The 19,137-nt window shown below is 45.4% G+C and overlaps 2 protein-coding genes across 6 annotated transcripts; one reads left to right on the forward strand and one right to left on the reverse strand.

Annotated features, from left to right (window-relative positions):
- The first annotated feature begins 1,436 nt into the window (after window positions 1-1,436).
- MYL11 (myosin light chain 11) lies at window positions 1,437-10,813 on the forward strand. Its single transcript, XM_080977949.1, has 7 exons — window positions 1,437-1,592; window positions 3,899-3,994; window positions 8,062-8,137; window positions 8,263-8,367; window positions 8,448-8,526; window positions 9,399-9,447; window positions 10,434-10,813. Exons 1-7 carry the CDS (start codon window positions 1,590-1,592, stop codon window positions 10,536-10,538), a joined length of 513 nt encoding a protein of 170 aa, XP_080834075.1. The 5' UTR covers window positions 1,437-1,589; the 3' UTR covers window positions 10,539-10,813.
- Window positions 10,814-10,985: 172 nt separating this feature from the next.
- On the reverse strand, window positions 10,986-19,071 carry QPRT (quinolinate phosphoribosyltransferase). Of its 5 annotated transcripts, XR_013978827.1 has the most exons (6): window positions 17,981-18,325; window positions 16,265-16,303; window positions 15,353-15,909; window positions 14,194-14,325; window positions 11,947-13,303; window positions 10,986-11,571 (listed from the first exon to the last, which is right to left on the reverse strand). XR_013978827.1 is itself a non-coding variant. In XM_080977933.1 (5 exons), exons 3-5 carry the CDS (start codon window positions 15,902-15,904, stop codon window positions 13,082-13,084), a joined length of 906 nt encoding a protein of 301 aa, XP_080834059.1. In that variant the 5' UTR covers window positions 15,905-15,909; window positions 16,265-16,303; window positions 18,827-19,071; the 3' UTR covers window positions 10,986-13,081. The 5 variants fall into 5 exon arrangements, 4 of the variants coding, with proteins under 4 accessions (XP_080834059.1, XP_080834061.1, XP_080834058.1 ...); XM_080977933.1 differs by lacking the exon at window positions 17,981-18,325 and adding an exon at window positions 18,827-19,071 and having other exon boundaries at window positions 10,986-13,303; XM_080977935.1 differs by having other exon boundaries at window positions 10,986-13,303; window positions 14,284-14,325; window positions 17,981-18,332.
- Between the last annotated feature and the right edge of the window lie 66 nt (window positions 19,072-19,137).

A 19,137-nucleotide genomic window follows, 5' to 3' on the forward strand; every position in this document is an offset into this window, starting at 1 on the left:
AAGGTCTCCATGGTCACCAATTTGTTGACAGGAGGGCTGCTAAGGAAGGGATCCCCCTCCTAAAAAAAAACCTGTCTCCAAGTTGTTTCTGTGGTTACAGCACCCTCTTCACACACCCCTTGCCTCTAAATGTGCAGCTGTGGTACCCAAGGTCTGCATTTCGCCCTTGGGATCTCTAGTTCCCAGTCCCTGTTTTAGCAATCAATCTGATCTTTGAAGAGTTGCAGGTACTCATGGCTTTCACCCTTCCATTTTCCTTCTCTCACATTTTCTCTGCCCTTACAGCACATGCTGGGTCTATAACTGGGGCTCTTTTGAGGGGAAATAACTAGGAATAAGTGGGTGAAGTAGGGGGATGAATGGACAGGGCCTCCCATAGCTTTGTCCGCAGTGGAGTGGGGAGGAAGCTCAAGACTGCTATCTTTAGGAGCCTCTACTCCAGCCTGGGTGCCTTGCAAGCGACAGCTGGGTCCCACAATCCCAAAAAGGAAATTTTCTCAGGGACATTGGATACCCTTGGCTGGGAGGAAGGGTAGGGAGAGGGCCGAAGGGAAGAAGGCGGATATTGAGGACCTCTGAGGCAAGGAAATGGGAGTGAGGAGCTGAAATTTTCTCAGCCCACGATGGAGGCCAGGCAGCAGAAGTCCCACAGAGAACCTCTGGGGCTAGGGAGTGGGGCTGAGCTCTTAAGAGTAGCTGCCAAGCTCAAGGCCCATGGGATAGTGCAAATCTTACTGTGGGTGCCTTCCAGTGTGGTACCTTCCAGATGTTTTAACTACAATTTCCAGTGACTAGGGATTATGGGAGTTGAAGTCCAACAATATCTGGAGGGTACCACATTGGCCATCCTTGTGTATCAAGTCTGACAAAATAGTTAGCCCCTGATCCCTGAATCCCATACAAGGAATTAAAAAAACAAACACATTTCCTGCAAAGGCTTTGGCATGCATAACTTCACCTTAACCATACCGACGTACCGTGTGCAGGTGAAATAAATGCACGGTTCTCTTCTTTGTCTTCCCCCACAATCCCCTTCCCTCCATTTCCTCGGTTGTCTCCCCCGAGTCACACTTTAGATTGTAAACACCTCGTGGCGGCGACCTGCCCTCTCATACTTTATAATGCAAATTGATGATGCAAGTCACAAATAACCCCAGTTGAAGCTTTTGAGTCCTGGCAAAAGATCAGTGGAGCCCTAAGCCAGAGCCAGAGGTTCACCCTGACACCAAACTGGGTAGACGTAGGACCTACTCTGGGAGAAGGTGGGGAACCCCTGTGATAGCAAGATTTCTGGGGCAGGAACTGTCAAAAACCCAGTATGCTTTTCCCCTTCTCCAAGAAAGGAGTTGGCCCGTTTGCGTTCCTCTGGAGTCTATTTCTGGACTTTGGTTACCCCCCACCCCCAGCCCTGGAGCCAAACTTGAAGATGTGGCTATAGTTAGCTGCCCCGCCTCCCGCCAGGGGAGTCTATATAACCCCAGGGGAATTTGCAGCCTGTGTCTAGGCTGCTCATCCTTCTGGCCCTTGGGACATCCCCACCGCACCCACAGCTGCTGTTTGCCCACCTGCCTGTCCGCTGAGAAACCAAAATGGTAAGTGGGGTGCAGGTGCCCTGGTTCAATCTGGTGGAAATGTACAAAGTGGAAAGAAAACGGAACGTTGGTTGATCAATCTGCAGCTCTTTTCTTTCAAATAGGAGGGGAAGACTAGGAGACCGTTCAGGTTATGTAGATGAAATACATAATTGAACACCCAAGAGGTTGGGTGTTGGAGGGGGGGGGGCAGAGGAATCCCCTTACCAGTTTTCTAAAATTTTATTTCATTGCCAAAACAGTGCTATACAGGTCTTTCTCTTACCTATTTCTCCTTTCATCAGTTTCTCCACTACTCTCATTCTCTGTCTCATCTCTCCGTTTCAGTTTCTTTCCACTTAAACATTTTATTGTCTGTGCAGAAGAGATGTGTGTGTTCAGGGAATACCTCGGAGCAACTGAGGAGAGATTGGGGGTAGTTGAATGAGGTGGGATGCCAGATAGCAGCTGGGAAGAACAGCTTTTGACAAGGGGAAGGGAAAGATGAAGCCTAAACCGCATGCAGAATGTCATGTTAAATAGGATTATTTCACATCCTTCCTTGCTTTCTAGCTAGCCTTCCTTAAGATCCTATTTCCTTCGCTGAGCTATGCACCTTAAAATTCACCAGGGAATCCCTTCAGGCCCTGAATAGCCATATCATGCTCTTTTTTTCTTGAATAATGCAGTAGAACAGTTTACTCAGCTGGGAATTAGTTGGACCCCATATTGAATAGAGAGAGAGAGAGAGTAAAGGGCAGCTGAGCGGTTGCTGAGCAGACAAAAGCTTCGGGAGTCATATTCCTGGCGGCACCACAAAATCCAAAGCAAAGGAGCTGGAATCAAGGGATACCGTGGAGCAATTTTGTTTTGGGAACAAAGAAGCACAAGGAGTGCGCTTTTTCTTCTTTTTGCCCTCAGAGTCTCTTGTGTGGTTTGTCACTTCACCAATACACACACACACCCCTCATATTTTGAGATCCAAGTCACAGGCTGCCACTAGCGCAAGAGAGCCAGTGTACTGTAAAACTTGCTTAGGAAGCAATCACTCCAGATTGCTCAGGCAAGCGAGCCAAGCAACCTCTCACACACATTGCAGGCAAAAATAACCCATTGCTGCCCTTGGCTGTTCAATCCATCAATGGTGTTTCTATTGGTACTCTCTGGGAAATCCTATGTATGACTGCTCAGAAGTAAGCCCCAGTGATTTCAGTGGGGCTTACACCCAATTGTATATAGGGTGGCAGTCTAAGAGATACAACTTAATTGTCAGTGTGTGTGTGTGTGTGTGTATCAGCTCCATCTTCTGTGGTATGTTAGAGAGATTTCCCGAATCCTTTGACATATACACTTACCTAGGTAAACCTCAACCCTGCCACCCAGCTCAGCTATTGCTCAAACTCCTTTGATGCCTTGTATCTCTTATGAGGCCAAAGTGCACCCTGTTCATATCCAATCAACCAGACCGATATATTGCAGGAGGGTTCAGAAGGAATTGTGTACGCCTTGCCAATATTCCTTAGAGCTCCATTTAACCTCATCCTCCAAGCCAACCTACAAGGAGGAGGCCTAGTTTGTGAACTTTGATAAATTCCAATAACTGGAACCCTCTTTCACTGGGGCCTTTGTGGTTTCTCCCGCATCTGTGGAAACTTCCAGAACCTCATCAGTGTTCATTTATTTAGTCGTCAAAGCCTATAAAAAGCATTTTTGGAAGCTAGAATATGTAGGCAATTTCTGCAGGACACACAAGGCTAGTTTACATTTGCTGAACACATCTCTCTGTCACTCACTCTCATAAACGCATCTCAGACTAATACGTTGAAGATTTTGAGGAAATACCTTGAATATGATATATTACAGCTCCTTGACACAGCATTTGTTGTTCCTGCCATTTCTGAACACTAAAGTTCTGAGTTTGTTCGTCAAAGGATCTTCTTTTCCTCCCGGTTTTTAAAACCTTTGCTACCATAACCAAGCATTTTGGAATCTCCCGAACCTTCATCCTGTTCCCCATGTCTCTGAAAAGTTTGGTAGCATCCGGTTTTGAATCTGAAAAAATAACTTAACCCCCCCCACCCCACCCCAATAAAACAATTATTTAAAAATGAGCAGAAACTGTTTCCAGACATTTCCCTCCTACCCGGGACAGAAATGTATAAAATTATTTCATTTCCCTCCCCCCACCCTTAACGATGTTCAGCAAGCTCGCAACATTTCACACTCTAGAAACCTGCAGAAAGTGCTGCCCCTGTCCCCCATCACTAATAAGCATTTTGGGTAGTAATGTACATAGTGGTCTGATTTCCCATTTTAACCCATTACAGGCACCCAAGAAGGCAAAGAGAAGGGCAGCAGCCGAAGGAGGAAGCTCCAATGTATTCTCCATGTTTGACCAAACACAAATCCAGGAGTTCAAAGAGGTAAGAAACTAAGAAGAGATGGAGGAGGAGAAAATGGGAAAGGTACTGTAATGTATGGTGCTCTTAAAGCTTACCTGGAACTATTCATTGAAGATGTTTGAGAAAGTCATTGACAGAAAGGATGTTTTTTTCAAGGTACTAGAAATGAAGGTGACTACAGTTCCCAGGATTCATTGGATGGGGCATGCTTTAAATGTGTTTTAAATGTATGGTGTGTACACAGCTACGGTGTAATCCTATAAATATCTACTCAGAAGTAAGTCCTATAGAGTTTAATGGGACTGAACTCCAAGGTAAAGCAGGATTACAGACTCAGTGTTTGGAGAGAAGCTGCTTTATTGTAGGCATGTAAGTCTCGTCCAGAAATCAGAAGGATACAGAAGTTATTAATAATCCTCATAATAACAGACTCAAATCTATAGATCACCTCCTTGGAACAGGATAGAAATTTAATTTTGAGGACCACCCGATTGGGAAAATAACCTAAGTAAGCTATGCGGAAGGATGTTCTGACCATAAGAAATCTACAGAGTCCGGAATTTTCATCTGTGGGTTATTTAAAAGTAACACATCTGTGGCAGATTGATTGGATAGAATCAAACCTTTTAAAATGGAGCAGCTTCTGTCCACCCAGTTTCACACATGGAGGCCCAGACCTCACTAATTTCCCTTCTCAAGCTTCACTTTAGCCCTTTCACTGTTCAGGATTCATCAGATGTTGAGAACGGCGGACATCTACAAGTTCTAGAGGGTTTCCTAAAGGAGAGAGAACAGGAGAAGGAATCCATGGGTGCTATAATTTGGCCAAATTATCCTAAGCAAGTTCCTTTGTATCTGTAGGATACAGAACCTCAGAGGAGGTGAAACTGTCAAACACCACCTAGTTAGTTGTGCAGTAAAACCCTAGGCATGTTTATTCAGAAGGAAGCCCCACTTTGCACAGCGAGCAAGTAAGCATGCGCAGGGTTGCAGCCTTGGAAGGTGTTCAACACCTCCCTTTTTGAAGTGGATCTATCCCCTTCCTCTCCCTCTACACACCATTTAAGTAGCCCTCTGTCTCCTAGTAGCCAGCCAGGTTCATTCCACTTGGGAAGCTGGTGTGGTTGTGGTGGCGAGAGCTTTCCATGTGAAGCTCGCCCTCCCCCATGCATGAGATTCTTCCCCTCCATTTTGAAGAGGATCTCCCTTGCCCTTTCGCAGCCATTGCTGCTGCCCCTCGACACCCCACCCCCAAGAATGGCGGTGTTTCCTTTCTGAGACCCTTGAGACGCAGCAGTGTCTATTTTGGGTGAGGGAGGACCAATAAGGTAGGTGACATCTGCGCTTGGACAGAGAAGCAGGCGGCAGCTCCTTACAAGGAAATCTTTGGAGATGGATTCTGGGTGACTGGCCTGAAAGAGGAGCTGTGGGGCTCCAGACTCAACGAAAGCAAAAATTGGGCCGGTGTTGCAAAGGCTGAAAACCCTTCATCTAGATCTCACATTTGGAGAAAAAAATCAAATGAACAATAGGAAAATAATTACCATTCCAGCTATCTGGGGAGAGTTCCATCAGCCTTGTTCCTTTCTCTTTCCTCCGTCCTGGTCAATGAGCATTTTCAGCTTTTTTACTGTTTTGATGACAACCCACTTTCAATCAATACATTTGGTGAAAAGAACAGATCCTTGGCCGCCGGGCAATTTATTGTCAATGACCTTTCTAGACCACCTCCCTCTAAGCAGCTTGGGGTAGCGATAATGGCTGTTCCCCAACCCTCCTCCATCTCCCAGTTTATCCTCAAAACAACCCTGTGACTGTGGTGGGAGGCTGGACTGGAAGGTATAAGGTGACATTTGCTTCCGCTCAACGTCCTCTAACTTCCCCACAAACAAATTAGAACAAATGCTTCTTAAATAGTTGCCTTTGTCCAATCTCCCTGTAAACAAATCAGAGATGAATGCTCAATAAACAGGTTGTCTGGAAACACCTCCAGTTGGAACAGCAACTCTTGGCTAAGGTGGCTCAATGGCCTGACTTGCTATAAGGGAAAATTATATATCCAGCCCTATGCTATGGTGTATTTTTTGGGTTCCATTGTCCCTTGGCAGTGGCAGCTACGTTGTCTCTCTCCACACCTGCCCAAGAGTAGCTAAGGGTTTCTCCCCTCAGTGAGTACCATTTTGGAGGACTGCATGTTCAGCTTTTATACAAAAAGATTGTTCACCCCCAGCACTCAAGTGACAAAGCTGAGGTGCTGAGATGAAGCAATTACTACCACCACACAATTGTAATTATTGCCTTTAAAGTGAAGAGAGTGTTGGGAGCTCCTCTGCCTCTCCATTCTGCATTCACTGTAGCTCGGGTGGCGTGGGAGTTGTTCCATGTTTTTTTACGGGAAAGAGACACGCCACACAGCCCCAAAGGATAATAGTGACTGAGCCAAGGAAGGAGTGAGCTCCCCTCCCCTCCCCGCTATCCTCCGGAGATCTCATCAACAGCTCCTCTGGAATGTTCCATCTGTCCCCTTAGGGAGGGGCCCTGGGTTTAATATGAGACAGAAGAAGATTGTTCCCATTCCTGGTGGAGACTCGGAGGGGTATCAAGTGACAGGTGTCTCTAGGGCACAGCTGCAGAGAAGTGGGGAGGGGGAGGAGAGGCCCAACAGGGACCGTGCTGTGCTGGAAGCTGGTCTTTCTCCAATCCCACAATGCATTGCTAGATATAAGCATCAATAGAAGAAGACTGGAAGAGGGTGAAGGGATTTGGGGTCCAACCTGGGTCACGTTTTCTGAACTCCTTTAACTTTAACTGTCCTGTTAGCTCATTAAAATTCCAGAGATAAGACGTCTGGCAACCTCCTTGAGTAAATTATATAGTGGGCGGCTATAACTACTGTTTTTTGTCCAATGCTTGATGACCCCAGGTTAATGTTTCATTCTTCTTTGAACAATGCTGGCCATTGATTGTAACAATAAAGACTGGATTTGATTCTCCCTTGCGTTGCAGCAGCTTTTTCGATAGTTAGAAGCCACAAACATATTCCGTTCTGTCGGCCAGCAGCCTTGTGCCCTCCATAGGCTATGGTGTACAATTCCCATCAGCCACAGCCAACGTTTTGTTAGACACCACCCCAATCTCAGAGCAGTGTGAGATTCCAGGGGTTCCAGGCAGCTCACCCAGGGTTCAGGTTTCCTTTTGGAAATGCGGCACAGCAGAGATGGTGTGTTTTTAGGATTTATGGTTTATTTACACATATATACAACCTGAGCCTACAGTGGAGAGGTTCACAGCATTGACATTCCAAGAGGGTCTTGTTTATCCCATAGCCACAACTTTGGATTCAAGCAGAAATCATAAGTCAGAATGCTCCTTTTAATATTCTTTCCAGAAGTCAAAATTAACCTTCAGAGGAAGTTCATTCAAGGCTGGTGTATGTTCACCTTGTCATGAATGAAACCAAGGTCTTGAAATGTGTACTGTCAACACAGGCATGAGTGTGTGCCATCTCCCTCTTGCTAATGGATAGGTATCGTGTAGCAACAAAGCAATCTGTGGCTCCAGTAAAAACTACTGCACTCACATCCACTGATGAACTTATAACCCAGTCACACAAACAAGCTCATGTCTTGTGACATGGTCACTGGCAGCGGAGTGTTATGAATCGAATCCCTGAAAAGTTTAGTGTTTCAGGTTCTGAGGTGGTATGGCATTTTCTTTTCTGGTGGTTGAACTGTAGTGTTTTATTCAGAACTGCAGAACTGTCAGTTGAGGTAGCAGGAATCAAGCGCTGAACATGCATGTGCAAACAGGTCTTTCTTTAGAGGACCAGCAAAATATCACTATTTAAAGTAAAGCTGAGTTACATGCAGGTATTATATATAGTTTCAGAACTGGAAATTTCAGTGCAGATCTGTGTGTTTGCGCATTCTAGAAATCCTTTTGAGAGCGGACAGATTCGAGATCCAACAGTTGTTACAAAGGAGAGTTACCCTACAAATCCTACATTCATTTTTGTCGGGAGGTAGGGTGGAATGCTGGAGGTGAATTGCCTGCAATCCCACAATGTTTGCTTCTCTCTCACTTTCTAGGCCTTCACTGTCATTGACCAGAACAGAGATGGCATCATTGACAAGGAAGACCTGAGAGATACATTCGCTGCTATGGGTAAGAAAAAAGGGAGTCTTGAAAGAGCGTGGCAGGGTGGGCAGGAAGGAAAGCAAAGCTTGGCTGTTGAAGGAACTCTCAAAAGCCACCCCCAGCTGATAATCCTGCCCTTCCCATCTCTGCAGGGCGCCTGAACGTGAAGAATGAGGAGCTGGATGCCATGATCAAGGAGGCCAGCGGCCCCATCAACTTCACTGTCTTCCTCACCATGTTTGGTGAGAAGCTGAAGGGTAAGTTATTTCCCTGTTCTATCTCTCCTTCTTCTCTGCTTGATGTCAAGATCTCACTGTTGCTCCTCTTCTCCCACCAGGTGCTGATCCTGAGGACGTAATCATTGGCGCCTTCAAAATCCTGGACCCTGAGGGCAAGGGCACTGTCAAGAAGCAGTTGTGAGTATCTGCCCCGCAAATCACTTTCATTAGATGTGCTGCGCTGGTTAACACGCGACACCAAACCATTGCTTGGCCGTCACTGGGTTCATGTGCTCCCCAACACACTCACATTTCCTTCCCAACTCACCTGATCAAACAAACCCCAGTTTGATTAAGTTTTGTGTTTGCCCTCCAGACAAATTAGAAACCACATTCTGAAGTAGATTTCCAATTGTGGTTTAGAAGGCAAATGCAAACCATAGTTTGTCTGTTCAAATTTGAAAGCAAGTTGTGGTTGGAGAGGAAGAAGTATGCACTCTTGGGACTTGGACCTGACAGCTGAATCATGTATAGGCTATTATGTCTGAACCATCCTGCTGCATCTCAGATGATGCTGATGATATGTTGGCTCTGTCTATCCTACAAACTTATATAATTCATTTTACACTAGTTTAATTGTCATGACTTCCTTTCAGAAATCATTCTGGCAGCAACTACCGTTGCTGATGACTTTGAGATTTTTCTTAGTGCTTCATGGCCTTTTTCATAAAATGACAGTGCCCTGGGAAGAGGTATAGCAATTTTAAATGCATGCTGTTGTAGGGTTAAAGTTCTTCCAAAGCTGGAATTCAAATGTAGGGTTCTGTTGCCTATGAAACAGTTGCCTTTTGCCTGTGTGTGTGTGTGTGTGTGTGTGTAGAACAAAGCATTCTTCCAAGCAAAATTATTTCCACCAGGGAGGGCTTTCAGCTTATGTGAAACTGGGAGGGGACAGGGGAGCAGATGTTCTCCATAATAAGAGGCTGGAGCTCTTGAAGACCATCTAAAAAAGGACTCACAGTTACCTGGGGATCCCACTCAAACATCTTACTCTCTTTGCTTCATTGCAGCTTGGAAGAACTCCTGACCACTCAGTGCGACCGGTTCACCCCAGAAGAGGTAAGAGAACTTCCCTGCGTCATGCAGAACATCCAGTCCTTTTTCTCACCTTTATGCTCCCCACCCCTTTGTCCTCTTCATACCCATTTTTCTTCGCTGTGAGCTACTCTTTCCCAAAAAACACGAAAGGGTGCACTTCTGCGCACTCCACTCATCTGCCAAGCTAATGCTTAATACATCAAGGCATCATGAAAGGCTTCTGAGAATTTGCAGTGAGTTTTCCTGTCATTGCGAAATAATCTCACAGCCCACATCCACACACCGCCTAGCCAGAAAGTGCAGCTTTTATATAGACATGCCCTTGACTCCTGTTGAATCCTGTTTATCTGTCCTTTCTGGATTTAGGGTCGTAGCCTTCATGTTCATCTGGATAGGAAGGTTACAGATAGGTAGCCGTGTTGGTCTGCCATAGTCAAAATAAAAAAAATCCTTCCAGTAGCACCTATAAGACCAACTAAGTTAGTTCTTGGTATGAGCTTTCGTGTGCAAGCACACTTCTTCAGATACACTGTGTATCTGAAGAAGTGTGCTTGCACACGAAAGCTCATACCAAGAACTAACTTAGTTGGTCTTATAGGTGCTACTGGAAGGATTTTTTTTATTTTGGATAGGAAGGGAAATACTCAGCCACTGGAATGCTAAATGCTGGCTCTCCTAGTGCTGTGATTCAATGGTTTAAATGCTACAATTCCATTGCAGGACAGAACTAAGTTGAAAGTGAGGTGGTGAGGTTGGCAGAGGGGAAATGGAAGCAGCCATTGCAGTTCTGCGGAAAACTTTGTAAAATCGTGAATCTGTTATTGACATCAAGCAGCTTCTCTGCTTCTGAATGCCCACCCTCCCCCTCCAACTTTTCAGACATCTGTATTGAAAATAACACCAGTGCATTTACTGACTTGGGAGTATACCCTTTTTTAGCTTCCTGGGAAGGGAAACCGAATCAGGAATCGGGCAACTTCTCATTTTGGCCTCTCTGCCTCTTTCAGATCAAGAACATGTGGCACGCCTTCCCTCCAGATGTAGCTGGCAACGTTGACTACAAGAACATTTGCTACGTCATCACACACGGAGAGGACAAGGAAGGGGAATAAGCCCTGGTTTTCCCACCCTTGCTTTGTGGGGGGAATCCACCCAAACACCCCCAGGCCGGGGAGTTTACCTTACACTGGTCCCAGATGATCCACACACTTTTGTAACCCAGCAATACACACGTCAAACCTGTTATTTATTAGTATTATTATCTGGGGAGGAAAATTATACCCCCCCAAAGCCAAAGCTGTGCCCACTTCAACTTGTCTTAACCTAACCGGGACCTTCCTCCGTAAAATGTCTTAATAAAGATGAGGACACCTCTGTTTCTAACGCCCCTGTTGTTACAGTCTCTTTGACTTCTCTCAGTTTGAAATTCAAATACTCCTGGAATGGATTCATGCAGTGGGTACATCTTCTTTTTTTAAAAACCAATTTATATTTCTGCTCATGTTAGGGATGCTGGGTTTAGTCAGTCCATTAGATTAACACACTTAAAAAAAAGTTAATTATTAAGTATGTGTTCCATATTTATTGCATTTAACCATAGGCCATCACAATATAAAAACAGGAGTGGTGGACATTATATAACAAGTTTGATGAAAAATAACAGATTAGGCCTAAATCAATAAAAACCACTTAATTCATTGAGCAGCAGATATAAATATAATGGGTGGTATTCAATGACATTTTACTCATAGCAGATCCACTGGACTTAATGAACATTAGCTAACAGTGTAATCCCAACCCGGTCTACTCAGAAGTAAGTCCTATTGAATTTAGTGGGGCCAGTTCCTGGGTAAATGTGATGAAGATTGTTGCCTCGGGTTTGTAAATTTCAGAGGCTGTCTATTGTGAGCAACACTCAGCTGAATACCGCCCAATATTTTTTAATACTTTCTAGAATCCATACCGGGGGGGCAGGGGGTTACCATTATTAGGTCAAGCAACATGTCACAAAGCAAAGAGGAAGCTTTTGAGTTTCTTAGAACTCTTTGGGGCTATGGAGTAAGCTAAGCAAGGGAGGCTGGGTGCAGCCATGCTGCCTGCCTCTGGGAAGAATCTTAAAAGATGGAATGTGGGAAGAGGCAGCAGCTATTCTGAAATATACTCAGAGTCGCAAAGTGATTTCATGCTCTTTATTCAGCTCATAGTGGTGAGGAGGAATGAATGAATGTCCCCTCAAAGTATCTGCTTTATATACATTATTTACGCAATGGGCTGCACATGATTGGCTAATTCCGGAATTCTACTGTAAGCCAATCAGGTTGTGGATTCGCTTCTATCTGGAGAATGATTGGGTGGTTCCCGCCAACCAATCATACTGCTGCATTGTTCTAGGACCAATCAGACTGCTGCATTCTGAATCCTATTGTTCTAGGACCAATCAGACTGCTGCGTTTTGGATTCTATTGTTCTAGGACCAATCAGACTGCTGCAGTTTGGATCCTATTCAACTCAGTACATAACATATTCAAAGGAGGCTTTTTGGTTGGGGAGGGGCTGTGCAGGTGTCAAGTTGAATCAAGGCCTCAAGGGAAGAGAAGGCATCCAACAGATACAACAACTGCCATTTCCTCATCTCTTAATGTATAAAAACTGCAGGTGGCCAGCATTGCCTTAAAATTGAGCATTCCTCCCTAGCTAAGAGGGTGGGGGAAGGAGAAGTCCACCTGTAGCTACACTACACGAATCCACACACAAAGGATTTTAAGCCAATAAAGGTCTGTTTCTTGCTTCAGGGCAATGGCTTTTACCCATAGACAAATTTAAATCCAGAGAGTTTGGAGGGGGGAATGGTCTCTTGCAATAGATGTGGTGCTGCTTGAGGGGGTGGGAGCATCCTGAAGACATTCAAGGAACAGAAATATTGAAGGAGTTGGGGAACCTGTTGCCCTGCAGCTGTTCTTGGACTCCAAATCCCATCAACCCCAGCCAGTATGGCAAATGATCAGGGGTGATGGGAGTTTGAGTCCTAACATCACCTGGAAGGCCTCAGGCTTCCACACCCTGGCTTTAAAAAAAGATGAGCGTTTGCTTGCTAGCTTACCAAAACGGCCTGCAGCAGGAGCTGAGCAAACACAACACGAAAAGATCCCACCCATTATTTTTTTAGGGAGTGTCACAGCAGAACTCCTAGAGATCACCTCCTGGGATCCTTCTGCAAGAGCAGATGCAGCCACTGTGCTCAACACATTGGAACAAAGCACCCTGTGCCTGTAATTTTGGACCTTCCAAAAGTGCAGATATGGCACAGGTTTGTACCTGGCAAACCTTGTACAGTGGTACCTCGGATTACATACGCTTCAGGTTACAGACTCTGCTAACCCAGAAATATTACCTCGGGTTAAGAACTTTGCTTCAGGATGAGAACAGAAATAGTGCTCCAGCAGCGCGGTGGCAGCAGGAGGCCCCATTAGCTAAAGTGGTGCTTCAGGTTAAGAACAGTTTCAGGTTAAGAACAGACCTCCGGAACAAATTAAGTTCTTAACCCGAGGTACCACTGTACACAATTGCTGCTATCCACCCTCTATCACATTCCCACCAACACCAAACCTCCCGCCACCTGGCAAGGCCGCTTGTCTGGGTCTCCCATCCTAAGGACTCAGAAGACAAAATTCCGCAGTGGTGGCTTGGAGGCCGGATCCCGGCAGATCTTGAGAGAGAAATCCACAGCTCTTGCTGACTGGGTGAGGCAACCGAGGGAGACCACGTCAATGTTGGGCCCCACAAACTGGGCCACGTTATCCTCAGTGATCCCCCCGCTGGCTTCCACTGTCGCCCGAGGGAAAGAGGCCTTCACCGTACTGGCTGTGGAGTGCAGGTCCTGTGTAGGAGGAGAATTGGGGAGTGGAGGTTAACGGGAACAGAGGCAGAGTCCACTCAAAAATCTCAGGGCTTATTCACACTTTGTTGCCTCGCTCTTTCCAGGCACAGGTGCATGTTTCAAGCTCCATGTCCGAGCATGGTGGGTTGGATTTGTTTTTTGGTTTTTTTGCCCCTGAGCTTTCCCCACAGAAACCTGCTCTTTAGTGCTCAATTGGAGCAAACATCAATTCGGGTTTGCTCCAATTAAGCTTTAAGGAGTGGGTTTCTGTGGGGAATGCAGAAAGAAAGGGTGCTTGGAGGTTTAAAGCATGTACCATGTCTGGAAAGAGTGGAGGAAAGGTAGGTGTGGGTAAGCCCTCAGTGTCATAACTGAGGCCTAATTCTCAGATTGCCTTTGAGGGATAGTTGCTGTTGAAGCTGGTTCTCACCCAGAGGGCCACATTGCCTTCTTAGGCAACTTTCAAGGGCCACAAGCTGGTGGGTGGAGCCAGAGGGAAAAGTCAGCAGGGCAACTAATGTCAATTTTACTTTTGTACTGTAGGCTAGCTACACAGTACAAAAAGGACACAGTGCTTGGGGTGGTAGAACTGTGGGTTTTTTAACAAACACTAAAGCCTGCCCAAGGCTGAGTGAGGTGGAGGCACAAATCCATGCTGGAGTCAGATGAGGACTGGGGGACCACAGCAGTAAAAATCAAAATGGATCAGTTCCTGAAGGGACTGGGTGCCATTAACGCAACGCTGTTTGACAGCACCTTTAAAGATTGTGGTGCTTTCACTTCATAGTTCCAAAAAATTCAAAAGTCAAGCCGTTTACAAAGCAATAAAAAGGCACAGACAGCAATTTCAGCTTCAGCACCTGTCCCCATCTTGGCCCAGCCAAGTTTACCTGCGGAGCAAAGTTATCCAACATGATAATATCTGCACCACATTCTCCTGCCTCGAGAGCCTCTTCCAATGAACGGCACTCAACCTCCACCTTCAGGGCGAAGCCTCCAACACGCCGGGCACTCCGGATAGCCTGTGGGATGGTAACATTTAAAAAACAGGTATGAAGCAAGCTAATGCACAGTGCAGAAAAGGCAAGGTTTGGGTTTTTGTTTTTGTTTTTGTTTTAAAAAAACCCCTATTCCTGGTTATTGTAGAGATCAAAATGTAATAAAAACAATTTGAAGAATCCCACTTATTCACTTCTAACGTAACAGCGAGACTTTAGCCTCTTCTGTAATGTATATTTAAAGCAGCATTTGTTACTTTAAGCATCCTAGGAAGAATTGTTAGAAGACCTCTACTGCCCTCGCAAGACTACAATTCCCAGAGTTCCCCAGGAAGAGGGGTTGATCGTTAAACCACCCTGGGAATTGTTACCTTGTGAGGGGTAGAGCTTGGCGATATATCGTCCAAAACCGGTTTGAAGTCCATATCATGCTTTCAGTTTCATAATTTTTGACTTGGCAATAAATAGATCACGAATTAAGATGTGTGTGTGCTATGCATAAATCACAATGTGGGGAAAAACCGTGAAGCCAGCCAGTGCCTCTACTTAACTCCATCCTTATTTCCAGTGCTTTCCCTCCCTAGAAAAATAGGTGCAGGAACTCCCACCTTTTTGAGACGGACAAGTGGTTGAGCTTTTTTTAAGGGAGTGCCAAAATTGTGCAGCTTTTTTTAGGGAGTGCCAACGCCACAGCTGCTTACGGCACCATCGATGCCACCGCCCTGCCCAGATTGCCTGCTGCCTGCAAAGAGGTGCCAGAACTCACCACAAAGGGGCTGGAACTGCTTATTTCAGAAATCATGATATATTGGTATATTTCGTGATGTTTAGCTGGTGCTCTGTTGCGATCTTGAAAACCAGATATCGCCCAGTGCTAGTGAGGGGAATCGTTTACTAATAACTCTTGGCGCCTATAGCAAACCACAGTTCCCATGAGTCTTTGGGGCAATCCATGTTTCTTACGCTGCAAGGTTCAGATGTAGCCTTGTTCTACCGCCATATGTGTCACACGGTGATGGAGGGAAGGAGAGACTGGCAAAGCAACACCCACCTGTGTGATGCCGCCTGATGCCCACACATGGTTGTCTTTCAACATGATGAGGCTCCCCAGGTCATAGCGGTGGCAAGAAGCCCCTCCCACCAGGAGAGCATACTTCTCAGGCAAGCGGAAGCCTGGCGTGGTCTTCCTCGTCCCAGCCACCTCTCCATGCCAGCCAGATTCCCGTGCTGCTTGACACGCCTTGGCTGCTGACGTAGCAATACCACTGCATCGCCCAATACAGTTCAGAGCCACCCGTTCGCCCAGCAAGATATCTTTGGCTGGCCCACGCACTTCTGCCACCCGGCTGATTGGTTCTGCCCAGGCTCCCTCCGACTGGAGCCACTCCACAGAGCAGCCAACTTCAGCAAAGATGGCCTCAAAGAAAGGGAAGCCGGCTAAGACTCCTGGGGACTTGCAGAGGAGCACGGCACATTCCTGACGGTCACCGACAGCATAGCCACCGTAGTCAAAGGCAGGAGCATCTTCCCGCAGCCAGTCACAGGCCAGTTGACGCAAGCGGGCAGCAGGCAAAAGGTGTGAAAGATTTGGCTGGGAGGCCATGAAGACTAGGAAGAAGAAACCATAGAGATATCGGCAAAGGCATACCAGACAAAGCCCAATAAACTAATGGTGTCACCTAGGGGTAGGAATGAGGGGTGGGAATTGCTACCCTTTGCCTGATGGCAGCTCTTCCTAGTGGGAGGAGAAGGATGCTAACTTTGGTTATTGTTATGTACATAACAGTTATCTTCCTATGACTACCTAAAACCTCAGAAAATCTGGAATGTGATAATGTTTGGGTCCCTGTGTTGCTGGTGACTGCAAATGACCATCTCTCTGCTTGGACAAAGGGGCCACAGTCTGACAGCTGACCATTTTCTATATATAGGTGCTTTTCAGATTATTTGAAGTGGGACTCACCTATAAGCTAACTCCAGCTTCTGCGCCCCAATTTTTCCCCTCTACACCAGAAGAGACAATAATATCACATCAGTAAACTGGACAAGGTTTATTCCCCCCCCCCTTTCATTTTTTATGTTAGTATAGTAATATAATGGATTGAATTAAAAAACATTGTGAAAAAAGGAAGAAATGCTAATGGGACCTTCAGGGTAGAGTCCTCTTGTACAGGATGCTAGCCAGCAGCACCCTTTTGCAGGATATGCCAGTGTATTCTCTGCGCTGCCCCCCAACCAGCATTCTGTCCCACCCTTGCAAACGTTTCCCAACATTCTGAGGCTGCCAAGCATATTCAGTTCTCATTGAACTGTTTTTTGGGATTGTTATACTCACCCCCTTGTTTTTTTACTCATGGTATGCTGTTAGTAAAAGGAAAGGAAGCGAGGCTCACCCTGGTTCATAGCAGCAAACTCCTAGGGGTCCCCCAATAGAATATTTGAGGGGGCCAGCTGCCCAAAAGTTAATGGGAATTGCCATTCAAGTGATGTGTGTATGCAGCTGCTTGTGATTATGTGGGTCAGGGCTTACCTGCTCCCCACAATATTTTATTCAAGTTGGCACCCCTGCCCTGGTTTTTCAGGGGGAGTGGGACATTGCCAGCCCCCACCTGCCTGCCTTCTTTCTTATTTAACAACCAGTCCAGCTCTCCTGCTGATCTGTACACAAAGTTTACACAGTGGTTAAACTATGGCCAATCTTTTGTGAGCATCTGTTCTGATTTGTTTACTATGCAGACGTTCTCTGACAAGGACCATTCATCTTACATTCACCCCAAAGTTATTTGCAGGGTATTTCCATTTCTTTCCTGTAATCATTCATTCAGCCCACATTTTGCAACACATTTCCCCATTACTTTCCAAACCTCAAGCAGCCCAGGTTTTTCTTTATTATTATTAAAGTCATTTTGTTGTGTGAATCCTTTCTGCAAAATACTGACAACAGCCTTGAGGCATTCAGAGTGGTTGCATCATTTTGCCCAAAGTCCCAGATGAGGTTACCTCTAAAAAATACTGTGTACTAGGGCAGGGGTGTGTGGGTGTGGGTGAGAGAGTGAGATGGGTGTGGGGAGAAAAAAACGTTGCCTAAGCAAAGAGTCCTGCAGAACAGAGGCTAAAATCCAACTTTTTCTCATTAGGCTCACTAATTTTTTAATGGAAGGATGTGGTCAGTGCTTTTTTTCAGGAGGATGCAGGGGTACACATACCCTTAAACACTTTGTGAATCTAAATTTGGCCTCATTGAGGGGCAGTATTTCAATATGAGTAGGAAAATGAGAGTACCCCTAAACATTTTTTTAAGAAAAAAAGCACTGGATGTGGTTATTCTAACTTTTACCTGCTGCTAGTATAGAGGTTTGTGTGTGTGTGTGTGTGTGTGTGTGAGAGAGAGAGAGAGAGAGAGAGAGAGAGAGAAAGAGAGAGAGAGAGAGAGAGAGAAGGGGGGGGTGAGAGTCCAGCATTTAAAGCCAAGAGCATTAAAAGGGATCTTTTTAAAAAGCAACATATTAAAGCAATACATTTCTCCCCAAACCCAAAATGTGAACCAATAAAGAAAACAACTGTTAAGCCACAGTAACTAGACCAGACAAGGCAGTTCTAGGATTGCCCCTTCCACCCCTAAAGTCCTGTGGGCATCCCAGATGTAGCTAGTTTAAAAGAGGCAATGTTGGTTGCTTACCTGACTAGCCAGGCTCCAAAATGTCTCTCTGCAACTTTTTCTCTTGTCTAACTGGTTGCACAAGAGAAATTTCCTGAATTCCTGAGGGGTGGGAGGCTGTACAATGAGGGGTGGGATTAGGACCATGATGATTGCTTTTGGCACTTTGGACCCTTGTTTTTCCCTTGTATAAATAACCTCTCTTGCACAGCTGTATCGTATCGGGGCCAAAGTAGGCAAAGCTCCATCCAGAGGATCAGCAATCGCATGAGCAGCCTTTTAGAAGTATTGGAAAATAACGCAACAGAACATCTGCACCACTGGCAACATAGTGACGGTCTTTTCATTAAAATACTATTTCCAGCATTTGTTAAAAAGAAAACAGAATAGGGAGGGGTAGTTATGGGATGACAGGTGCATTATCGTCATCATCCGTGCCGGATTTACGTATAAGCTAAACAAGCAATAGTTTAGGGCCCCACTCTATTGGGGGGCCCCAAAAAATTTAAAGGAAAAAAACCTGGGTGTACAGATATCCAAAATATAAGATAAAAAACAAATAAAATAAAACCTACATACAGCAACAGTGTTTTGTGTTGTGTAGCCTCCTATGATGTAAGTAATGAACTCTGCCTGCTAGCCTGCTCCCTAAAATATCACTGGTTTGCTCATTTCTCTCTCTTTCTTATTAATTGTATTTTAGTTCAACAATTACTATGATAAAATACATATTTTGTTATGTGCAAATGGCTTTAGATACCTATTAGGTCCATAAATTACCATATAGCATATACAGTATTCAGCACAAAAAACAGCGACAATTTGTTGTTGACAAAGGACAGCTGGACATATAAAGGGCCCCATTACCTTCAGTAGCTTAGGGCCTCATCAAACCTAAATCCGGCCCTGGTCATCATCCGTGCTCCCTGTAAAAATCCAGACAGCTCACATGAACTGTGCAGAAAAAAAACCTCTCAACTGGAAGCACCTTAAATTGCTGGAACTTCTATTTTTCTAGGGATAAGGCCAGCGCAACAACCCTTAAAATGAAAACGCAGATTTGAGAGGAGAATGCGCAAGAAAGGACCAGCTGCAAGTTTTATGGATTTTTGCATCTTCCCTGATTGGGGAATTCCTGCGAGAAGAAACCGCGCCTTTCACGCAGTTTCCTCCCATAT

The sequence above is a fragment of the Podarcis pityusensis genome, assembly GCF_964106645.2.
Source record: "Podarcis pityusensis genome assembly, chromosome: 13".
NCBI classification, from domain to species: Eukaryota; Metazoa; Chordata; class Lepidosauria; order Squamata; family Lacertidae; genus Podarcis; species Podarcis pityusensis.

Coding starts and splice junctions, on each gene's coding strand:
- MYL11 (XM_080977949.1), top strand. Junction 8,138..8,262: donor AGATACATTCGCTGCTATGG/GTAAGAAAAAAG, acceptor CCATCTCTGCAG/GGCGCCTGAACGTGAAGAAT. Junction 8,368..8,447: donor GTTTGGTGAGAAGCTGAAGG/GTAAGTTATTTC, acceptor TTCTCCCACCAG/GTGCTGATCCTGAGGACGTA.
- QPRT (XM_080977933.1), bottom strand. CDS start 15,904: ATGGCCTCCCAGCCAAATCTTTCACACCTTTTGCCTGCTGCCCGCTTG. Junction 14,326..15,352: donor CATCAGGCGGCATCACACAG/GTGGGTGTTGCT, acceptor ACCATCCCACAG/GCTATCCGGAGTGCCCGGCG. Junction 13,304..14,193: donor TGGATAACTTTGCTCCGCAG/GTAAACTTGGCT, acceptor CCTCCTACACAG/GACCTGCACTCCACAGCCAG.